The sequence below is a fragment of the Oncorhynchus keta genome, chromosome 25 (assembly GCF_023373465.1).
Source record: "Oncorhynchus keta strain PuntledgeMale-10-30-2019 chromosome 25, Oket_V2, whole genome shotgun sequence".
NCBI classification, from domain to species: Eukaryota; Metazoa; Chordata; class Actinopteri; order Salmoniformes; family Salmonidae; genus Oncorhynchus; species Oncorhynchus keta.
Window position 1 is genome coordinate 39,351,012 of NC_068445.1, and position 23,012 is coordinate 39,374,023.

General features: G+C 43.6%; 1 protein-coding gene across 3 annotated transcripts in view; it reads right to left on the reverse strand.

Moving 5' to 3' along the window:
• Nucleotides 1-14,508: 14,508 nt before the first annotated feature.
• LOC118377182 (amyloid-beta A4 precursor protein-binding family A member 1-like) overlaps nucleotides 14,509-23,012 on the reverse strand; it is a 179,278-nt gene continuing 170,774 nt past the window's right edge. For all 3 annotated transcript variants that reach the window (XM_052479306.1, XM_052479307.1, XM_052479305.1), the window contains exons 11-13: nucleotides 20,383-20,502; nucleotides 19,303-19,443; nucleotides 14,509-16,409 (exon numbers count right to left, since the gene is read on the reverse strand). In XM_052479306.1, the coding sequence (XP_052335266.1) occupies nucleotides 16,338-16,409; nucleotides 19,303-19,443; nucleotides 20,383-20,502 (333 nt within the window). In that variant the 3' untranslated portion in view covers nucleotides 14,509-16,337. The remainder of the gene's footprint in view (nucleotides 16,410-19,302; nucleotides 19,444-20,382; nucleotides 20,503-23,012) is intronic.

The following is a 23,012-nucleotide window of genomic DNA, read 5'->3' on the forward strand; positions in this document are numbered from 1 at the left end:
GTGTTGAGTCTTAATTCATCATTAATTCATTTGTTTAGGCCGGGATTCAATCCCCATCGCCCATCTTTTTGTCTATGCACTTTTTTAAAGGCAATGCTCCAACTGCCGTTCACAATAAACGCTGCATATGTCGGGCTCAATCGGAAACGACATTTACACTTCAAACGCACTATAAATGTGCCTCTTATACGGTTCCGGATTACATCTAGGCCTTAAAGTGCACCGTTTATGCGCCGGGATTCAATCCAAGGCTAAAGAGCAGCTCACCGGACAGACAATACGTCTTTCACGTAGATTTACATTCATGATAAACCTTGCGGATGTCATCTCTAATTTAAATGACCTATAAAAAGGTGCACTGTCGGCTGTGGATCGAATCCTGGCCTTAGAAACAACAAAAACAACAACAGTCCTTCTGCAAGTAGTTTATTGTTGTAAATACCGGTAGAAACATTACAGTTCTGTAGTTCAGTAACATCACAGAAAAGCTAGCAAATGAATACAAATTGCCATAGCTTTACAGAAAGTCGTATTTTTCACGTTTTTCATCATCTTTAGACATGTCCACAAACATTTTAAGATGAATTACATTCAAAACAGTGCATTATAAACACTAGTTAGCCTACCTCACAGTCACCATCGACTCAAGTGTACGTTTGCTGCCCATCTCTTTACAAATGACAACTTTGCTGCGTCACAATAGCCTACTATCACCAACACGGACAGGGAAGGTCTATACTTCCACAAGTTGCCCCCTGTGTCTTCATTACCTTTGTGCTCTAGACAAATATGTCATTATGTTCTTGCCACTAGTTTACTCAGTTCTCATTTCACCTTATTTGTTATTCATTGAAGCTTGCTTATATGGTCAATCCAAACTCAACACACAAAATAACCATTAGAAGTATATATACCTGTATATTTATATGTGTGTGTGTGTATACAGTGGCAAGAAAAAGTATGTGAACCTTTTAGAATTACCTGGATTTCTGCATAAATTGGTCATCAAATATTATCTGATCTTCAAATAAGTCACAACAATAAATAGACATAGTTTGCTTAAACTAATAACACACAAATAATTGTAATGTTTGTCTATATTGAATACATCATTTCAACATTCACAGTCTAGGTTATAAAAAGTATGTGAACCCCCCCAAGGCTAATGACTTCTCCAAAAGTTAATTGGAGTCAGGTGTCAGCTAACCTGGAGTCCAATCAATGAGACGAGATTGTAGATGTTGGTTAGAGCTGCCTTGCCCTATAAAAAACACTCACAAAATGTGAGTTTGCTATTCACATGAAGCATTGCCTGATGTGAACCATGCCTCAAACAAAAGAGATCGCAGAAGACCTAAGATTAAGAATTGTTGACAAAAGTATGTCTAAAAGCCTTAATGTTCATCAGTCCGCGGTCTATAAATGGAGAAAGTTCAGCACTGTTGCTACTCTCCCTAGGAGTGACCGTCCTGCAAAGATGACTGCAAGAGCACAGCGCAGAAGGTTAAGAAGAATCCTAGAGTGTCAGCTGAAGACAGAAATCTCTGGAACATGCTAACATCTCGGTCGACGAGTCTACAATATGTAAAACAATAAAGAATAGTGCTCATGGGAGGACACCACGGAAGAAGCCACTGCTGTAAAAAAAAACATTGCTGCATGTCTGAAGTTTACAAAAGAGCACCTGGATGTTCCACAGCGCTGCTGACAATATATTCTGTGGACAGATGAAACTACAGTTGAGTTGTTTGGAAGGAACACACAACACTATGTGTGGAGGAAAAAAGGCACAGCACACCAACATCAAAACCTCATCTCAACTGTAAAGTATGGTGGAGGGAGCACCACAGGGCCTCGACAGCTTGCTATCATCGACCGACGGAAAAATGAATTCCCAAGTTTATCAAGACATTTTACAGGAGAATGTTAGGCTATCTGTTGAAGCCAATTGAAGCTCAACAGAAGTTGGGTGATGCAACAGGACAACCCAAAAACACAGAAGTAAATCAACAACAAAATAGCTTCATCAGAAGAAAATATGTCTTCTGGAGTGGCCCAGAGTCCTGACCTCAACCCGATTTAGATGCTGTGGCATGACCTCAAGAGAGCAGTTCACACCAGGCATCCCAAGAATATTGCTGCCCTGAATGTTTTGTAAAGAGGAACGGTCCAAAATTCCTCGTGACCGTTGTGCAGGTCTGATCCGCAACTACAGAAAACGCTTGGTTGAGGTTATTGCTGCAAAAGGAGGGTCAACCAGTTATTAAATCCAAGGGTTCACACACTTTTCCCACCATGCACTGTGAATGTTTACACGGTGTGTTCTATAAAGACATTAAAACGTATTGTTGTTTGTGTGTTATTAGTTTAAGCAGACTGTGTTTGTCTATTGTTGTGACCTAGATAAAGATCAGATCAAATATTATGACCAATTTATGCAGAAATCCAGGAAATTCCAAAGGGTTCATGTACTTTTTCTAGACACTGTATATTATGTATTCCAGCTGGTTTAGGTTTAATGTGGAATAATTAAGTCGTCATCAAACACATTAGAAGCAGGAATGATACAGCACAAGACCGACCGGTTGACCATGCTAGAACATCATATGGTCGACCGAACAACCAGTGACTCCAGATACAGACCGGTGACTCCAGATAGACAGACCAGTGACTCCAGATACAGACCAGTGACTCCAGATACAGACCAGTGACTCCAGATACAGACCAGTGACTCCAGATACAGACCGGTGACTCCAGATAGACAGACCAGTGACTCCAGATAGACAGACCGGTGACTCCAGATAGACAGACCGGTGACTCCAGATAGACAGACCGGTGACTCCAGATAGACAGACCGGTGACTCCAGATAGACAGACCGGTGACTCCAGATAGACAGACCGGTGACTTCAGATAGACAGACCGGTGACTTCAGATAGACAGACCGGTGACTCCAGATAGACAGACCAGGGACTCCAGATACAGACCAGTGACTCCAGATACAGACCGGTGACTCCAGATAGACAGACCGGTGACTCCAGATAGACAGACCGGTGACTCCAGATAGACAGACCAGTGACTCCAGATACAGACCAGTGACTCCAGATACAGACCGGTGACTCCAGATAGACAGACCAGTGACTCCAGATAGACAGACCAGTGACTCCAGATAGACAGACCAGTGACTCCAGATACAGACCGGTGACTCCAGATACAGACCGGTGACTTCAGATAGACAGACCGGTGACTCCAGATACAGACCGGTGACTCCAGATAGACAGACCGGTGACTCCAGATAGACAGACCGGTGACTCCAGATAGACAGACCGGTGACTCCAGATAGACAGACCGGTGACTCCAGATAGACAGACCGGTGACTCCAGATAGACAGACCGGTGACTCCAGATAGACAGACCGGTGACTCCAGACAGACAGACCGGTGACTCCAGACAGACAGACCGGTGACTCCAGATAGACAGACCGGTGACTCCAGATAGACAAACCGGTGACTCCAGATAGACAGACCGGTGACTCCAGATAGACAGACCGGTGACTCCAGATAGACAGACCGGTGACTCCAGATAGACAGACCGGTGACTCCAGACAGACAGACCGGTGACTCCAGACAGACAGGTGACTCCAGATAGACAGACCGGTGACTCCAGATAGACAGACCGGTGACTCCAGATAGACAGACCGGTGACTTCAGATACAGACCGGTGACTCCAGATAGACAGACCGGTGACTCCAGATACAGACCGGTGACTCCAGATAGACAGACCGGTGACTCCAGATACAGACCGGTGACTCCAGATAGACAGACCAGTGACTCCAGATACAGACCAGTGACTCCAGATACAGACCGGTGACTCCAGATAGACAGACCAGTGACTCCAGATAGACAGACCAGTGACTCCAGATACAGACCAGTGACTCCAGATACAGACCGGTGACTCCAGATACAGACCGGTGACTCCAGATAGACAGACCGGTGACTCCAGATAGACAGACCGGTGACTCCAGATAGACAGACCGGTGACTCCAGATAGACAGACCGGTGACTCCAGATAGACAGACCGGTGACTCCAGATACAGACCGGTGACTCCAGATACAGACCGGTGACTCCAGATAGACAGACCGGTGACTCCAGATAGACAGACCGGTGACTCCAGACAGACAGACCGGTGACTCCAGACAGACAGACCGGTGACTCCAGACAGACAGACCGGTGACTCCAGACAGACAGACCGGTGACTCCAGATAGACAGACCGGTGACTCCAGATAGACAGACCGGTGACTCCAGATAGACAGACCGGTGACTCCAGATACAGACCGGTGACTCCAGATAGACAGACCGGTGACTCCAGATAGACAGACCGGTGACTCCAGATAGACAGACCGGTGACTCCAGATAGACAGACCGGTGACTCCAGATAGACAGACCGGTGACTTCAGATACAGACCGGTGACTCCAGATAGACAGACCGGTGACTCCAGATAGACAGACCGGTGACTTCAGATACAGACCGGTGACTCCAGATAGACAGACCTTCAGATACAGACCAGTGACTCCAGATACAGACCAGTGACTCCAGATAGACAGACCGGTGACTCCAGATAGACAGACCGGTGACTCCAGATACAGACCGGTGACTCCAGATAGACAGACCGGTGACTCCAGATAGACAGACCGGTGACTTCAGATAGACAGACCGGTGACTCCAGATAGACAGACCGGTGACTCCAGATAGACAGACCGGTGACTCCAGATAGACAGACCGGTGACTCCAGATAGACAGACCGGTGACTCCAGATAGACAGACCGGTGACTCCAGATAGACAGACCGGTGACTCCAGATACAGACCGGTGACTCCAGATAGACAGACCGGTGACTCCAGATAGACAGACCGGTGACTCCAGATAGACAGACCGGTGACTCCAGATAGACAGACCGGTGACTCCAGATACAGACCGGTGACTCCAGATAGACAGACCGGTGACTCCAGATAGACAGACCGGTGACTCCAGATAGACAGACCGGTGACTTCAGATAGACAGACCGGTGACTCCAGATAGACAGACCGGTGACTCCAGATAGACAGACCGGTGACTTCAGATACAGACCGGTGACTCCAGATAGACAGACCGGTGACTCCAGATAGACAGACCGGTGACTCCAGATACAGACCGGTGACTCCAGATACAGACCGGTGACTCCAGATAGACAGACCAGTGACTCCAGATACAGACCGGTGACTCCAGATAGACAGACCGGTGACTCCAGATAGACAGACCAGTGACTCCAGATACAGACCAGTGACTCCAGATAGACAGACCGGTGACTCCAGATAGACAGACCAGTGACTCCAGATACAGACCAGTGACTCCAGATACAGACCGGTGACTCCAGATACAGACCAGTGACTCCAGATACAGACCGGTGACTCCAGATACAGACTGGTGACTCCAGATAGACAGACCAGTGACTCCAGATAGACAGACCAGTGACTCCAGATACAGACCGGTGACTCCAGATACAGACCGGTGACTCCAGATACAGACCGGTGACTCCAGATAGACAGACCGGTGACTTGAGATAAGCCATGCTAGAACATCATATGGTTGACCGAACGACTGGTGACTACAGATTGACAGACTGACTGGTGACTCCAGATAGACCATGCTAGAACATCATATGGTAGGTTGGTAACTCCAGATAGACCATGCTAGAACATCATATGGTTGGTAGGTAACTCCAGATAGACCATGCTAGAACATCATATGGTTGGTAGGTAACTCCAGATAGACCATGCTAGAACATCATATGGTTGACCGAACGACTGGTGACTGCAGATAGATAGACTGACCGGTAACTCCAGATAGACCATGCTAGAACATCATATGGTTGACCGAACGACTGGTGACTGCAGATAGATAGACTGACCTAAAACATCATATGGTAGGTTGGTAACTCCAGATAGACCATGCTATAACATCATATGGTCGGTAGGTAACTCCAGATAGACCATGCTAGAACATCATATGGTCGGTAGGTAACTCCAGATAGACCATGCTAGAACATCATATGGTCGGTAGGTAACTCCAGATAGACCATGCTAGAACATCATATGGTCGGTAGGTAACTCCAGATAGACCATGCTAGAACATCATATGGTCGGTAGGTAACTCCAGATAGACCATGCTAGAACATCATATGGTTGGTTGGTAACTCCAGATAGACCATGCTATAACATCATATGGTTGGTTGGTAACTCCAGATAGGCCATGCTATAACATCATATGGTCAGTAGGTAACTCCAGATAGACCATGCTAGAACATCATATGGTTGGTAGGTAACTCCAGATAGACCATGCTAGAACATCATATGGTTGGTAGGTAACTCCAGATAGACCATGCTAGAACATCATATGGTCAGTAGGTAACTCCAGATAGACCATGCTATAACATCATATGGTCAGTAGGTAACTCCAGATAGGCCATGCTAGAACATGATATGGTCAGTAGGTAACTCCAGATAGACCATGCTATAACATCATATGGTCAGTAGGTAACTCCAGATAGACCATGCTAGAACATCATATGGTTGGTTGGTAACTCCAGATAGGCCATGCTAGAACATCATATGGTTGGTAGGTAACTCCAGATAGACCATGCTAGAACATCATATGGTTGGTTGGTAACTCCAGATAGGCCATGCTAGAACATCATATGGTTGGTAGGTAACTCCAGATAGACCATGCTAGAACATGATATGGTCAGTAGGTAACTCCAGATAGACCATGCTATAACATCATATGGTCAGTAGGTAACTCCAGATAGGCCATGCTAGAACATGATATGGTCAGTAGGTAACTCCAGATAGACCATGCTATAACATCATATGGTTGGTTGGTAACTCCAGATAGGCCATGCTAGAACATCATATGGTTGGTTGGTAACTCCAGATAGACCATGCTAGAACATCATATGGTTGGTTGGTAACTCCAGATAGGCCATGCTATAACATCATATGGTTGGTTGGTAACTCCAGATAGACTATGCTAGAACATCATATGGTTGACCGAACGACTGGTGACTGCAGATAGATAGACTGACCGGTAACTCCAGATAGACCATGCTAGAACATCATATGGTTGGTAGGTAACTCCAGATAGACCATGCTAGAACATCATATGGTCGGTAGGTAACTCCAGATAGACCATGCTAGAACATCATATGGTCGGTAGGTAACTCCAGATAGACCATGCTAGAACATCATATGGTCGGTAGGTAACTCCAGATAGACCATGCTAGAACATCATATGGTCGGTAGGTAACTCCAGATAGACCATGCTAGAACATCATATGGTCGACTGTACAGGAACTCTTCTTCAGTATCATGTTAGTTCAATATCATAAAGAGTACAGGCATGAGACAGAAAGAGACAGAGATAGAAACAGATAGAGACAGAAGCAGAGACAGAAGAGACAGAAGAGACAGAAGCAAACAGATATAAACAGGCAGAGATAGAGATAGAAACAGATAGAGACAGATATAGAAACAGACAGAGATAGAGACAGGAACAGACAGAGACAGATATAGAAACAGACAGAGATGGAGACAGGAACAGACAGAGACAGAGATAGAAACAGACAGAGATAGAGACAGGAACAGACAGAGACAGAAACAAACAGATAGATACAGAGCTAGAGAGACAGAGACAGACAGAGATAGAGACAGATAGAGATGGAGATAGAAAGAGATACAGAGATAGAAACAGATACAGCGATAGAAACAGATACAGAGATAGAGACAGATACAGAGACAGATACAGAGAGACAGATACAGAGATAGATACAGAGATAGAGAGACAGAGACAGATACAGACAGAGATAGAGACAGATAGAGATGGAGATAGAAACAGATAGAGACAGATACAGAGATAGAGACAGATACAGAGATAGAGACAGAGATAGAGACAGATACAGAGAGACAGATACAGAGATAGATACAGATAGAGAGACAGAGATAGAGATAGAAACAGATACAGAGACAGATAGAGAGATAGAAACAGATAGAGAGACAGATACAGAGATAGAGACAGATACAGAGAGACAGATACAGAGATAGATACAGAGATAGATACAGAGATAGAAACAGATAGAGAGACAGAGATAGAAATAGAAACAGATACAGAGAGACAGATACAGAGATAGAAACATATAGAGAGAGAGATGGAGATAGATTCAGATACATAGATAGAAACAGATACAGAGACAGATACAGAGATATAAACAGATAGAGAGAGAGATGGAGATAGATACAGATACATAGATAGAAACAGATACAGAGATGGAGACAGATACAGAGATATAGAGAGATAGAAACAGATACAGATATAGAGACAGATACAGATACAGAGATAGAGACAGATAAGAGAGATAGAAACAGATAGAGAGATAGAGACAGATACAGAGATAGAGACAGATACAGAGATAGAGACAGATACAGAGATAGAGACAGATACAGAGATAGAGACAGATACAGATACAGAGATAGAGATAGAAACAGATAGAGAGATAGAGACAGATACAGAGATAGAGACAGATACAGAGAGACAGAGACAGACACTTGGAACAATCAATGGTTTAAAAGGGATGTAGGGAAAGGAAATGAAAGGAGGGAAAGGGTCAACATTTTGCACACAAGCCACGTTGCGGGGCAATCTGGTGTAGCAACTAGAAATGATGAGTACAGAATGTGTGTCCCCTCCACAAGTCAGTACAGAGGTGTAGCATCATAATGTGTCCCCTCCACAAGTCAGTACAGAGGTGTGGCGTCATAATGTGTCCCCTCCACAAGTCAGTACAGAGGTGTAGCGTCATAATGTGTCCCCTCCACAAGTCAGTACAGAGGTGTAGGGTCATAATGTGTCCCCTCCACAAGTCAGTACAGAGGTGTAGCGTCCTAATGTGTCCCCTCCACAAGTCAGTACAGAGGTGTAGAGTCATAATGTGTCCCCTCTACAAGCCGGAAACTGTCCCGTAAAGCAAAGCTGCTGGGCTGTCGGCCATGTTTGTAAACACGAGTCCAGAGAGGGGGTGTCTGAGGCAAGAAGTGACACGGGAGACAGGAAGTGAGGGAGGAGAATGTCTGGGCGAAAGATCAAAAAGTCATACACCTTTAAAGAGGTGTAAGCTCCCTGGAATGAACTTCTTGAATCATCTAGACATTATATTATATATATATATATTTATAATATTATAGAATAACTAGGGGCTCTATTCAATCTTTATCACTAAGGTGTTACACATAGCTCGACATGTGAAGGTCATTTCCTATTGAGCCGACACCTGCAGCGTTTACCGTGAATGCAGTCTTTGCTAATGAGGGAACATTGCCTTTAAAGTTCAATCACACTGTAAAGCTGAATTTCCCCAATATAGATTGAATAGAGCCCTAGATCTGATTCTAAAGTAGAGCTAAAGGACCTTTCAACAATCCCATTTATCACATCCAGAGCCCTAGATCTGATTCTAAAGTAGAGCTAAAGGACCTTTCAACAATCCCATTTATCACATCCAGAGCCCTAGATCTGATTCTAAAGTAGAGCTAAAGGACCTTTCAACAATCCCATTTATCACATCCAGAGCCCTAGATCTGATTCTAAAGTAGAGCTAAAGGACCTTTCAACAATCCCATTTATCACATCCAGAGCCCTAGATCTGATTCTAAAGTAGAGCTAAAGGACCTTTCAACAATCCCATTTATCACATCCAGAGCCCTAGATCTGATTCTAAAGTAGAGCTAAAGGACCTTTCAACAATCCCATTTATCACATCCAGAGCCCTAGATCTGATTCTAAAGTAGAGCTAAAGGACCTTTCAACAATCCCATTTATCACATCCAGAGCCCTAGATCTGATTCTAAAGTAGAGCTAAAGGACCTTTCAACAATCCCATTTATCACATCCAGAGCCCTAGATCTGATTCTAAAGTAGAGCTAAAGGACCTTTCAACAATCCCATTTATCACATCCAGAGCCCTAGATCTGATTCTAAAGTAGAGCTAAAGGACCTTTCAACAATCCCATTTATCACATCCAGAGCCCTAGATCTGATTCTAAAGTAGAGCTAAAGGACCTTTCAACAATCCCATTTATCAACATCCAGCCCAATCAATAAATAATTACAATGTTAGTGTCATAACGTGATCAGGGTGAGAGGGACAGCCTTACTTCTCATCCTGAAGAAGAGAACAAAGTAGGTATTGTAAATGTATACGGCAGGCCAGACAGATCAATGACAGGAAAGACGTGGTTATAGAGGAGGAGTCATAACACCAGGAATAGTCGTTCCTTTCTATTGTTAATCATCATCATCACTTCTGTCATCTGCATTACTTTGTCCTCACACTCACAGCAAGACCATAATCAGAACAATCTGGTCATTACCAGAGTTAAGTCATCAGGGTTGGAGTCAATTCTAATTGAAGACAGTCAATTCAAGAAGTAAATGAAAATTTAGACTTAAGTATTGCAAAAACAAAATAATTAATATATTTTCAATAACTTCTCAATAACCTGAAAAGGAGAACCTATTTATTTCAAAAGATTATACATTTTAAATGTATACCAATTCCTTAATTGAATGACTCCATTTTGAATTGAACCCCTATAAATCATCAGTTCTCGCTATAATATGCTGGTCTCAAAACACTGTAGCCCAGGGATCATCAACGAGCTTCAGGCACAAGCCAATGTCTTCTTGAGTGGATGGTCAGGGGGCCGGAACATAATTACAAATCATTTGTAGACTGCAAATTGACCCCAAGAAGCCCAAACAGATGTAATATTTGACAAAAACATAATAGTTTCAAACCTCGCTTACAATCACATACAGTGCCTTGAAAAATGTTTTCACCCCCATTGGTGTTCTAACAATTTTGTTTCATTACAACCTGTAAATTAAATTGATTTTTATTTGGATTTCATGTAATGGACATACACACAATAGTCCAAATTGGTGAAATGAAATGAAAAAAATTACTTGTTTCAAAAATAAAAAATAAAAACGGAAAAGTGGTGTGTGCATATGTATCACCCCCTTTGCTATGAAGCCCCTAAATAAGATCTGGTGCAGCCAATTACCTTCAGAAGTCACATAATTAGTTAAATAAAGTCCACCTGTGTGCAATCTAAGTGTCACATGATCTCAGTATATATACACCTGTTCTGAAAGGCCCCAGGGTCTGCACCACCTCTAAATAAGGGGCACCACCAAGCAAGTGGCACCATGAAGACCAAGGAGCTCTCCAAACAGGTCAGGGACAAAGTTGTGGAGAAGTACACATCAGGGTTGGGTTATAAAAACATATCTGAAACTTTGAACATCCCACGGAGCACCATTAAATCCATTATTAAAACATTTAAAGAATATGTGACCACAACAAACCTGCCAAGAGAGGGCCGCCCACCAAAACTCACAGACCAGGCAAGGATGGCATTAATCAGAGAGGCAACAAAGAGACCAAAGATAACCCTGAAGGAGCTGCAAAGCTCCACAGTTGAGATTGGAGTATCTGTCCATAGGACCACTTTAAGCTGTACACTCCACATAGCTGGGCTTTACGGAAGAGTTACCAGAAAAAAAGCCCTTGCTCAAAGACAAAAATAAGCAAACACGTTTGGTGTTCACCAAAAGGCATGTGGGAGACTCCCCAAACATATGAAAGAAGGTACTATGGTCAGAAGAGACTAAAATTGAGCTTTTTGGTCATCAAGGAAAACGCTATGTCTGGCGCAAACCCAACACCTCTCAGCACCCCGAGAACACCACAGTGAAGCATAGTGATGACAGCATCATGCTGTGGGGATGTTTTTCATCAGCAGGGACTGGGAAACTGGTCAGAATTGAAGGAATGACTGATAGTGCTAAATACAGGGAAATTCTTGAGGGAAACCTGTTTGTCATCCAGAGATTTGAGACTGGGACGGAGGATCACCTTCCAGCAGGACAATCACCCGAGGCATACTGCTAAAGCAACACTTTGGTGGTTTAAGGGGCAATGTTTAAATGTCTTGGAATGGCCTAGTCAAAGCCCAGACCTCAATCCAATTGAGAATCTGTGGTATGACTTGAAGATTGCTGTACACTTGTGGAACCCATCCAACTTGAAGGAGCTGGAGCAGTTTTGCCTTGAAGAATGGGCAAAAATCCCTGTGGCTAGATGTGCCAAGCTTATAGAGACATACCCCAAGAGACTTGCATGTGTAATTGCTGCAAAAGGTGGCTCTACAAAGTATTGACTTTGAGGGGGTGAATAGTTATGCACGCTCAGGTTTCCAAGTTTTTAGTCTTAATTTTTTTTTTAACCACAAAAAATATTTTGCATCTTCAAAATGGTAGGTATGTTGTGTAAATCAAATGATTACAACCCCCCCCCAAAAAAATCTATTTTAAATACAGGTTGTAAGGCAGCAAAATAGTAAAAGTGCCAAGGGGGGTGAATACTTTCGGAAGCCATTATATCTCTCTATTCTGCGTGGGACTACTTATAAAATCACTTGGAGCTGATTTGTTTTTGTTTTTACAGTCTTATATGCCCCCAAAAAAGAAATATTTATATACAGTACAAGTAGTAATAGTGACGAAATCAATACTATGAAATAGCACATATAGAATCATGTAGTAACCAAAAAAGAGTTAAACAAATCAAAATATATTTGAGATTCTTCAAAGTAGCCACCCTTTGCGTTGATGACAGCTTTGCACACTCTTAGCATTCTCTCAACCAGCTTCATGAGGTAGTAATCGCGAATGCATTTCAATTAACAGGTGTGACTTTGTGGAACTTCTTTCCTTCTTAATGAGTTTGAGCCAATCAGTTGTGTTGTGACAAGGTAGGGGTGGTATACAGAAGATACCCCTATTTGGTAAAAGACCAAGTTCATATTATGGCAAGAACAACTCAAATAAGCAAAGAGAAACGACAGACCATCATTACTTTAAGACATGAAGGTGAGTCAATCCGGGAACATTTCAAGACCTTTGAAAGTTTCTTCAACTGCAGTTGCAAAAACCATCAAGCACTATGATGAAACTGGCTCTGATGAGGACCCCCACAGGAAAGAAAGACCCAGAGTTACCTCTGCTGCAGAGGATAAGTTAATTAAAGTTAACTGCACCTCAGATTTCAGCCCAAATAAATGCTTCACAGAGTTCAAGTAACAGACACATCTCAATATGAACTGTTCAGGGGAAACACTAGTAAAGGACACCAATAATAAGATGAGACTTGCTTGGGCCAAGAAACCAGAGCAATGGACATAGATCGGTGGAAATCTGTCCTTTGGTCTGAGGAGTCCAAATTTGCGATTTTTGGTTCCAAACGCCACGAGACGCAGAGTAGGTGAACAGATGATCTCCGCATGTGTAGTTCCCACCGTGAAGCATGGAGGAGGAGGTGTGATGGTGACACTGTCAGTGATTTATTTAGAATTCAAGGCACACTTAACCAGCATGGTTACCACAGCATTCTGCAGCAATATGACATCCCACCTGGTTTGCACTTAGTGGGACTATCATTTGTTTTTCAACAGGACAATGGCCCAAAACACACCTCCAGGCTGTGTAAGGGCTATTTGACCAAGAAGGAGCGTGATGGAGTGCTGCATCAGATGACCTGGCCTCCACAATCCCCCGACCTCAACCAAACTGAGATGGTATTAGAGACGATTTGGACATATTTGTATAAAAAAGACAGAACATACAGAGCTCCATGTACATTTGTGTAAATATATTAAATATTAATGTACATGATGAAATATTATATACGTACCTTTATGATTTATATTTACCTGATTGAGATATATTCATTTGTTGTTATTGTAATTCAGTTTTTGGCCCCGCCTCTTGCCCATTCATTGTACTGTGGTAGGTGTGTTAGAATAAAAACAGGAAGTTGGGCCTTCGGGAAGTGAGAGTCCCTGCTAGACGCGGGAGCGGTATAGTTTTTTGACCATACAGACTTACAAACAGGTCATATTATGTATTTTCCATGTCAAGTAATCTCTGATTTAAGTTGATTGGAGAATCTTTTTTTTTTTGATAGATATAAGAAGAAGAATTTTTGTTGCACCATATCCCTGGATCTCATTGAATGTTTGGTCGTTTGGAAACCTTGAGTGTGAACTGTATGCGTACGAAACAACCCCGCTTCAGGCTAGGGCAGTGGCTAAGGTAAAGAGGAAAGGAAGCCACTACAGATGGTTTGGGATGAGTCGGACCGCAGAGTGAAGGAAAAGCAGCCAACAAGTGCTTAGCATATGTGGGAACTCCTTAAAGACTGTTGGACAAGCATTCCAGGTGAAGCTGGTTGAGAGAATGCCAAGAGTTTGCAAAGCTGTCATCAAGGCAAATGGTGGATATTTGAAGAATCTCAAATATATTTTGATTTGTTTAGCACTTTTTTTGGTTACTACATGATTCCATATGTGTTATTTCATAGTTTCGATGTCTTCACTATTATTCTACAATGTAAAAAATAGTAAAAATGAAGAAAAACCCTTGAATGAGTAGGCGTGTCCAAACCTTTGATCGGTAGTGTATATAAATATATAAATAAATAAAAATGTTGATGTGGAAAACCTGGGTGGCCAAGTAAAATGAACCGCGAGCCACCAGTTGGGGAGCCCTACTGTAGCCTATTTAACCCCTTGTAGTCTAGCCCCTTCATGCAGCAGATCACTGATCATTGGTGAATAAAAGTACACCAGAGAACTGCGAGATTATGTTGATTCAAAGTACCTTCAATTCATCACATCTGCCAGACAAAATTACATCTAAAAATAAAAGCATAATTATGTTTTTTTTTTAAACAACAAAATAATAGCCCATTTCCTGTACTATGATGAACATCCTTCAAGTATAAAGATTGAGATCTAAATGCAATGCACTATATTATAATATGTTATGTACTATGAACACAATTACAATATGGTCTCGCATAAATACTGCAGACGCTTAACTTGGTGCTTCAGTCTGGGGAATCTGCTGTCTATCCTCTGATTTAGATGGATGTGTTGTTTCAGCAGAAACCCTGGTGAACTATCGTACTACAGTATTCAGCTACAACCTGTTTTCACAGGAAGCACAAAGACAGTCCATCACCCCGTTGCTCCATCAGAGGCATATGGCGGTTTGATGATCCAGATCTTCCCCTGCTCTTTCCAGGGTGGGAATAAACCGTGCACGTGACTGGATGTGAATAGACCGATATCAGCCGTGCACGTGACTGGAGCAGCGCCGAGTCTCCGGGCTTGTAGAACTGGTTTTCCTGGACAACGTGTATGTTTTTGTAAGGGAACATGGATTCCTTTGAAGGTTGTAAATCATTGAGTGGGTGTAGTGCTTCTACATCTACATTGTTTGCTGTTCGGGGTTTTAGGTTGGGTTTCTATACAGCACTTTGAGACATCAGCTGATGTAAGAAGGGCTTTAGAAATACATTAGATTGAATTTGATTGATAGTGTACCTCCTCTGGATGAGGTGAGTTCAGACAATAACAGATGTCTGGGCATAGAGAAGAGATAAAGCAGCTTGGAATGTTGGATAAATCAGCCCAAATCTCAGCCATAAAAACATACTGGAGACAAAAGAAAGGGAAAAACTAAAGTTGGAAACGATTAGTTTTCTTCATCTGTTCTGGTGGGCTACCAGAGTCTTTCATCCTCTGCCTCGACTCTCGTTAATGTTAACTGGAAGGTGTGGAATGTTATGAGGAAGAATATGTGATTGGTTGTTCAGAGTGGTAACACTTGTTATAATCAGCAGGTTTCACACTCCTTCTCTTCTTGTTTGTGTTGTGGGAGAACACAGAGGTAACGCTAACATATCAGATGAGTGCAGAGAGCAGAGAGAGAGAGAGAGAGAGAGAGAAAGAGAGAAAGAGAGGAAGAGAGAGAGAGAAAGAGAGAAAGAGAGAGAGAGAGAGAGAGAGAGAGAGAGAGAGAGAGAGAGAGAGAGAGAGAGAGAGAGAGAGAGAGAGAGAGAGAGAGAGAGAGAGAGAGAGAGAGAAGGGCAGGAAACGACCCTCGGGATGGGAGGGGCTTGAACAAGCTGTCTGGTACAGCCCACCTCTACTCTCCACAGCAAAACAATCGGATTGGAGAGTAATCCAGAGCACATGATAGGTCCACTCATAAGGCTATATAAGCTTCATTCTCCAATGGTGAGCTGCGGTTTGGGGAGAGGGGGAGGAATTGCCTCACACACAGAGGGTGCAGTGATGATGGGGGTCAGGGGTCAGGATAGAGTCAGAAGGTGAGGTCGGTTCTAGATGTAAACGGGTTGCTCCTGGGCAGTTAGCAAGCGGTACATGGCAGCTGGCATCGTCTTCATGTGGATCTGTGGAACAGAGAGAGAAAGAGAGAGAAAGTCAGAGGTGAAGAGTCATGCTGATCATAGTTATGAATCTTAACCCTAAGCCTAAACCATAGCCTCAATCCTAACCCTAACCCTAAACCCTAGCCTCAATCCTAACCCAAGCCTCAATCCTAACCCTAACCCCTAGCCTCAATCCTAACCCTAAACCCTAGCCTCAATCCTAACCCTCAACCCTAAACCCTAGCCTCAATCCTAAACCCTAGCCTCCATCCTAACCCTAGCCTCAAACCCCTAACCTAACCCTAGCCTCAAACCCCTAACCTAACCCTAGCCTCAAACCCCTAACCTAACCTAACCTATCCCTAGCCTCAAACCCCTAACTTAACCCTCAACCCCAACCCTAGACTCACTCCTAACCCTCAACCCTAACCTCAATCCTAACCCTCAACCCTAACCCTCAACCCTAACCCTCAAAGTAACCTCAACCCTAACCCTGAACCCTGAACCCTAACCCTAAACCTCAACTCTAACCCTACTCTCAACCCTAACCCTCAACCCTAACCTCAAACCTAACCCTAGCCTCAACCCTAGTCTCAAACCCCTAACCTAACCCTAGCCTCAAACCCCTAACCCTAGCCTCAAACCCATAACCTAACCCTAGCCTCAAACCCCTAACCTAACCCTAGCCTCAAACCCTTAACCTAACCCTAGCCTCAAACCCCTAACCTAACCCTAGCCTCAAACCCTAGCCTCAAACCCATAACCTAACCCTAGCCTCAAACCCCTAACCTAACCCTAGCCTCAAACCCCTAACCTAACCCTAGCCTCAAACCCCTAACTTAACCCTAGCCTCAAACCCCTAACCTTACCCTAGCCTCAAACCCCTAACCTAACCCTAGCCTCAAACCCCTAACCCTAGCCTCAAACCCATAACCTAACCCTAGCCTCAAACCCCTAACCTAACCCTAGCCTCAAACCCCTAACCTAACCCTAGTCTCAAACCCCTAACTTAACCCTAGCCTCAAACCCCTAACCTTACCCTAGCCTCAAACCCCTAACCTAACCCTAGCCTCAAACCCCTAACTTAACCCTAGCCTCAAACCCCTAACATAACCCTAGCATCAAACCCCTAACCTAACTCTAGCCTCAAACCCCTAACGCTAGCCTCAAACCCATAACCTTACCCTAGCCTCAAACCCCTAACCTAACCCTAGCCTCAAACCCCTAACCTAACCCTAGCCTCAAACCCCTAACCTAACCCTAGCCTCAAACCCATAACCTAACCCTAGCCTCAAACCCCTAACCTAACCCTAGCCTCAAACCCATAACCTAACCCTAGCCTCAACCCTAACCCTAGCCTCAAACCCCTAACTTAACCCTAGCCTCAACCCTAACCCTAGCCTCAAACCCCTAACGTAACCTTAGCCTCAACCATAACCCTAGCCTCAAACCCCTAACTTAACCCTCAACCCTAACCCTAGACTCACTCCTAACCCTCAACCCTAACCCTCAACCCTAACCCTCAAAGTAACCTCAACCCTAACCCTGAACCCTAACCCTCAACTCTAACCCTAGACTCAACCTTAACCCCAACCCTTAACTCTAACCCTAGTCTCAATCCTAACCCTCAACTCTAACCCTAATCCTAAACCTCAACTCTAACCCTACTCTCAACCCTAACCCTCAACCCTAACCTCAACCCTAACCTCAAACCTAACCCTAGCCTCAACCCTAGCCTCAACCTTAACCCCAACCTCAACCCTAACCCTAGTGTCAACACTAGCCTAAACCCTAACCCCAACCCTAACCTCAACCCTAGTGTCAACACTAGCCTCAACCCTAACCTCAACCCTAACCTCAACCCTAGAGTCAACACTAGCCTCAACCCTAACCTCAACCTCAACCCTAACCTCAACCCTAACCTCAACCCTAACCCTAGTGTCAACACTAGCCTCAACACTAGCCTCAACACTAGTCTCAACACTAGCCTCAATCCTAACCTCAACCCCAACCCTAACCTCAACCCTAACCTCAACCCTAACCTCAACCCTAACCTCAACCTAACCTCAACCCTAACCCTAGTGTCAACACTAGCCTCAATCCTAACCTCAACCCCAACCCTAACCTCAACCCTAGTGTCAACACTAGCCTCAACCCTAACCTCAACCCTAAACTCATTCCTAACCTCAACCCTAAACTCATTCCTAACCTCAACCCTAACCTCAACCCTAACCCTAGTGTCAACCCTAGTGTCAACACTAGCCTCAATGACGATCGTCATTCTAATGGAATCCAGAGAGAACAAAACCCTGTCCTCAAACATTTACAATGTGTATTTAGTCTTCATAATCCTTCAATTTTTAAAATAATAAAAATAAATTAAAAAATGCTCACACCACCTGATAAAACCATATCAAAGCTTAGAAAAAATAAATTTGAATAAAAATGCTCACACCACCTGATAAAACCATATCAAAGCTTAGAAAAAATACATTTGAATAAAAATGCTCACACCACCTGATAAAACCATATCAAAGCTTAGAAAAAATACATTTGAATCATATCAAGTATGGAAATGGATTAACGTAAAATCTTCAATCATCTTCAATCCCAAAACCACTAGTTCCGCCAACACATTTTATAGAAGGTGTGCATGACTAGAAACTGAATGAAAACAACAAATCTTAAAACTACTATTCCGCCTGCGTTTTTGGGCTCAAACAATGTCCTTGAGAGGGTATGGAGGATAACCTCAACCCCAAACCTAGCCCAACAATAGTTGAAGGTCTAGCAGCAAAACTGGAATGCTTTGATAAGCTGAGAAAGTAATAACCCATTCATACAAGTCTGGTTTATCTCTGGTAACATATTCTAGGGTTAGAAGCACAGGAGGACATTTGCCCTGTGACCTCACCTCTCCCACGGCGTTGGACAGGATGTGGACAATCTTCTCGTGGGGTGTGGCCACTACGCTCTGGCTGTTGATCTCGATGATGCGGTGGCCAACCCTGACTCCTCCCCTCTCAGCGATGCCCCCTCGCATAAGGCTGCAGATCTGTTAGTGTGGAGGAGAAGGTCCATAAAAGACTATTACATTCAGCCGTTCAGCCGTTCAGACATTCAGACATTCAGCCGTTCAGCCGTTCAGACATTCAGACATTCAGCCATTCAGAATTTCAGCCAATCAGACATTCAGCCATTCAGAATTTCAGCCAATCAGACATTCAGCTGAAAGGTCCAATGCAGCCATTTTTTTTTTTTTTTTTATCTCAATATCATATCACTTCTGGGTAATAATTAAGTACCTTACTGTGATTGTTTTCAATTAAAATGGTCAAAAAGAAACCTAAATTGCTTTTTAGCAAAGAAGAATTTCTCAAACAAGAATTTTGCTAGGACTTTCTGGGTGTGGTCAAAGTGTGTGTGTGTGTGTGTGTGTGTGTGGGGGGGGCTGTTATTGGCAGATAGGTTTGGAACTCTTTCTTATTGGTCTGTTAACTCATTTACAGTCTGGTGATGTCACCAGGAAGGCCAAAACTCCATCCCACCAAAACAGGCTGAAATTTCAGGCGGTCTTTTCAAACAGCTCTTACTCTAAAAGGGTATTATCATCATTTTCACGTCACATTATTATTCCAACCTCATAGTGTGTAAACATATATAAAACACAGGTAAATCATGTTTTCGACTGCACTGGGCCTTTAAGATAATATGAAAGGCTGGAGCAGAGCTTAAATTGAACTAAAATTCAGCTATTCAGTTTCAGCAAAAGCATGAGTCCATCACTTAAAGGGTTGCCACTACAGTACACAGTACACAGTACACAGTATACAGTACACAGTATACAGTACAGTACACAGTACACAGTATACAGTACACAGTATACACAAATAAACAAAATGTTATGATCTCAAAGCAAACAAAGTCAAGTGCCCAGTAAGTTTGGGGCTCATGACATCACTAGATAACACATGGTCTCCATGGCGATACCCACAATGCCATTCTGTACGCTGAAGCCCAGCTGGTATCTGAGGTCAGGTCGTCTGATGAGCACCGTGGTTACGGGAGGACACCTTACGATGTTCAGCTTGATACGAGACTGGTTCTTCAGACCCTGCACAGGAGAGGAGAGACAGGAGTCAGACCCTAACAGAGGTGAGAGATGTTCAGTTTGAAGGCACTGTAGATGTTGGCTGTGTGTACTGTCCTTGGAATTGACTTTCTTACGTAAAAGAGAATACGCCATTACAAGAGAATGAGAGTGTACAGAGATAGCGAGGAAAGAGAGAGAATGAGAGTGTACAGAGAGAGCGAGGAAAGAGAGAGAATGAGAGTGTACAGAGATAGAGAGGAAAGGGAGAGAATGAGAGTGTACAGAGATAGCGAGGAAAGTGAGAGAATGAGAGTGTACAGAGATAACGAGGAAAGAGAGAGAATGAGAGTGTACAGAGAGAGCGAGGAAAGAGAGAGAATGAGAGTGTACAGAGTGAGCGAGGAAAGGGAGAGAATGAGAGTATACAGAGATAACGAGGAAAGAGAGAGAATGAGAGTGTACAGAGATAACGAGGAAAGAGAGAGAATGAGAGTGTAGAGAGAGAGCGAGGAAAGAGAGAGAATGAGAGTGTACAGAGTGAGCGAGGAAAGGGAGAGAATGAGAGTATACAGAGATAACGAGGAAAGAGAGAGAATGAGAGTGTACAGAGATAACGAGGAAAGAGAGAGAATGAGAGTGTAGAGAGAGAGCGAGGAAAGAGAGAGAATGAGAGTGTACAGAGATAATGAGGAAAGAGAGAGAATGAGTATACAGAGAGAGCGAGGAAAGAGAGAGAATGAGAGTGTGCAGAGATAACGAGGAAAGTGAGAGAATGAGAGTGTACAGAGATAACGAGGAAAGTGAGAGAATGAGAGCGTACAGAGATAACGAGGAAAGAGAGAGAATGAGAGTGTACAGAGATAACGAGGAAAGAGAGAGAATGAGAGTGTACAGAGAGAGCGAGGAAAGAGAGAGAATGAGAGTGTACAGAGAGAGCGAGGAAAGAGAGAGAATGACAGTGTACAGAGATAACGAGGAAAGAGAGAGAATGAGAGTGTACAGACAGAGCGAGGAAAGAGAGAGAATGAGAGTGTACAGAGAGAGCAAGGAAAGAGAGAGAATGAGAGTGTACAGAGAGAGCGAGGAAAGAGAGAGAATGAGAGTGTACAGAGAGAGCGAGGAAAGAGAGAGAATGAGAGTGTACAGAGATAACGAGGGAAGAGAGGGAATGAGAGTGTACAGAGATAACGAGGAAAGTGAGAGAATGAGAGTGTACAGAGATAACGAGGAAAGAGAGAGAATGAGAGTGTACAGAGAGAGCGAGGAAATAGAGAGAATGAGTGTACAGAGAGAGCGAGGAAAGAGAGAGAATGAGTGTACTGAGATAACGAGGAAAGAGAGAGAATGAGAGTGTACAGAGAGAGCAAGGAAAGAGAGAGAATGAGAGTGTACAGAGATAACGAGGAAAGAGAGAGAATGAGAGTGTACAGAGAGAGCGAGGAAAGAGAGAGAATGAGAGTGTACAGAGATAACGAGGAAAGAGAAAGAATGAGAGTGTACAGAGATAACGAGGAAAGTGAGAGAATGAGAGTGTACAGAGATAACAGGGGGAAGAGAGAGAATGAGAGTGCACAGAGATAACGAGGAAAGTGAGAGAATGAGAGTGTACAGAGATAACGAGGAAAGAGAGAGAATGAGAGCATACAGAGATAACGAGGAAAGAGAGAGAATGAGAGCGTACAGAGAGAGCGAGGAAAGAGAGAGAATGAGAGCGTACAGAGATAACGAGGAAAGTGAGGTGAATGAGAGTGTACAGAGATAACGAGGAAAGAGAGAGAATGAGAGCATACAGAGATAACCAGGAAAGAGAGACAATGAGAGTGTACAGAGATAACGAGGAAAGAGAGAGAATGAGAGCGTACAGAGAGAGCGAGGAAAGAGAGAGAATGAGAGTGTACAGAGATAACGAGGAAAGAGAGAGAATGAGAGTACAGAGATAACGAGGAAAGAGAGAGAATGAGAGTGTACAGAGAGCGAGGAAAGAGAGTGTACAGAGATAACGAGGAAAGAGAGAGAATGAGAGTACAGAGAGAGCGAGGAAAGAGAGAGGATGAGTGTACAGAGAGAGCGAGGAAAGAGAGAGAATGAGAGTGTACAGAGTGAGCGAGGAAAGAGAGAGAATGAGTGTACAGAGATAACGAGGAAAGAGAGAGAATGAGAGTGTACAGAGAGAGCGAGGAAAGAGAGTGTACAGAGATAACGAGGAAAGAGAGAGAATGAGAGTGTACAGAGAGAGCGAGGAAAGAGAGAGAATGAGTGTACAGAGAGAGCGAGGAAAGAGAGAGAATGAGAGTGTACAGAGAGAGCGAGGAAAGAGAGAGAATGAGAGTGTACAGAGATAACGAGGAAAGAGAGAGAATGAGAGTGTACAGAGAGAGCGAGGAAAGAGAGAGAATGAGAGTGTACAGAGATAACGAGGAAAGAGAGAGAATGAGAGTGTACAGAGATAACGAGGAAAGTGAGAGAATGAGAGTGTACAGAGATAACAGGGGGAAGAGAGAGAATGAGAGCATACAGAGATAACCAGGAAA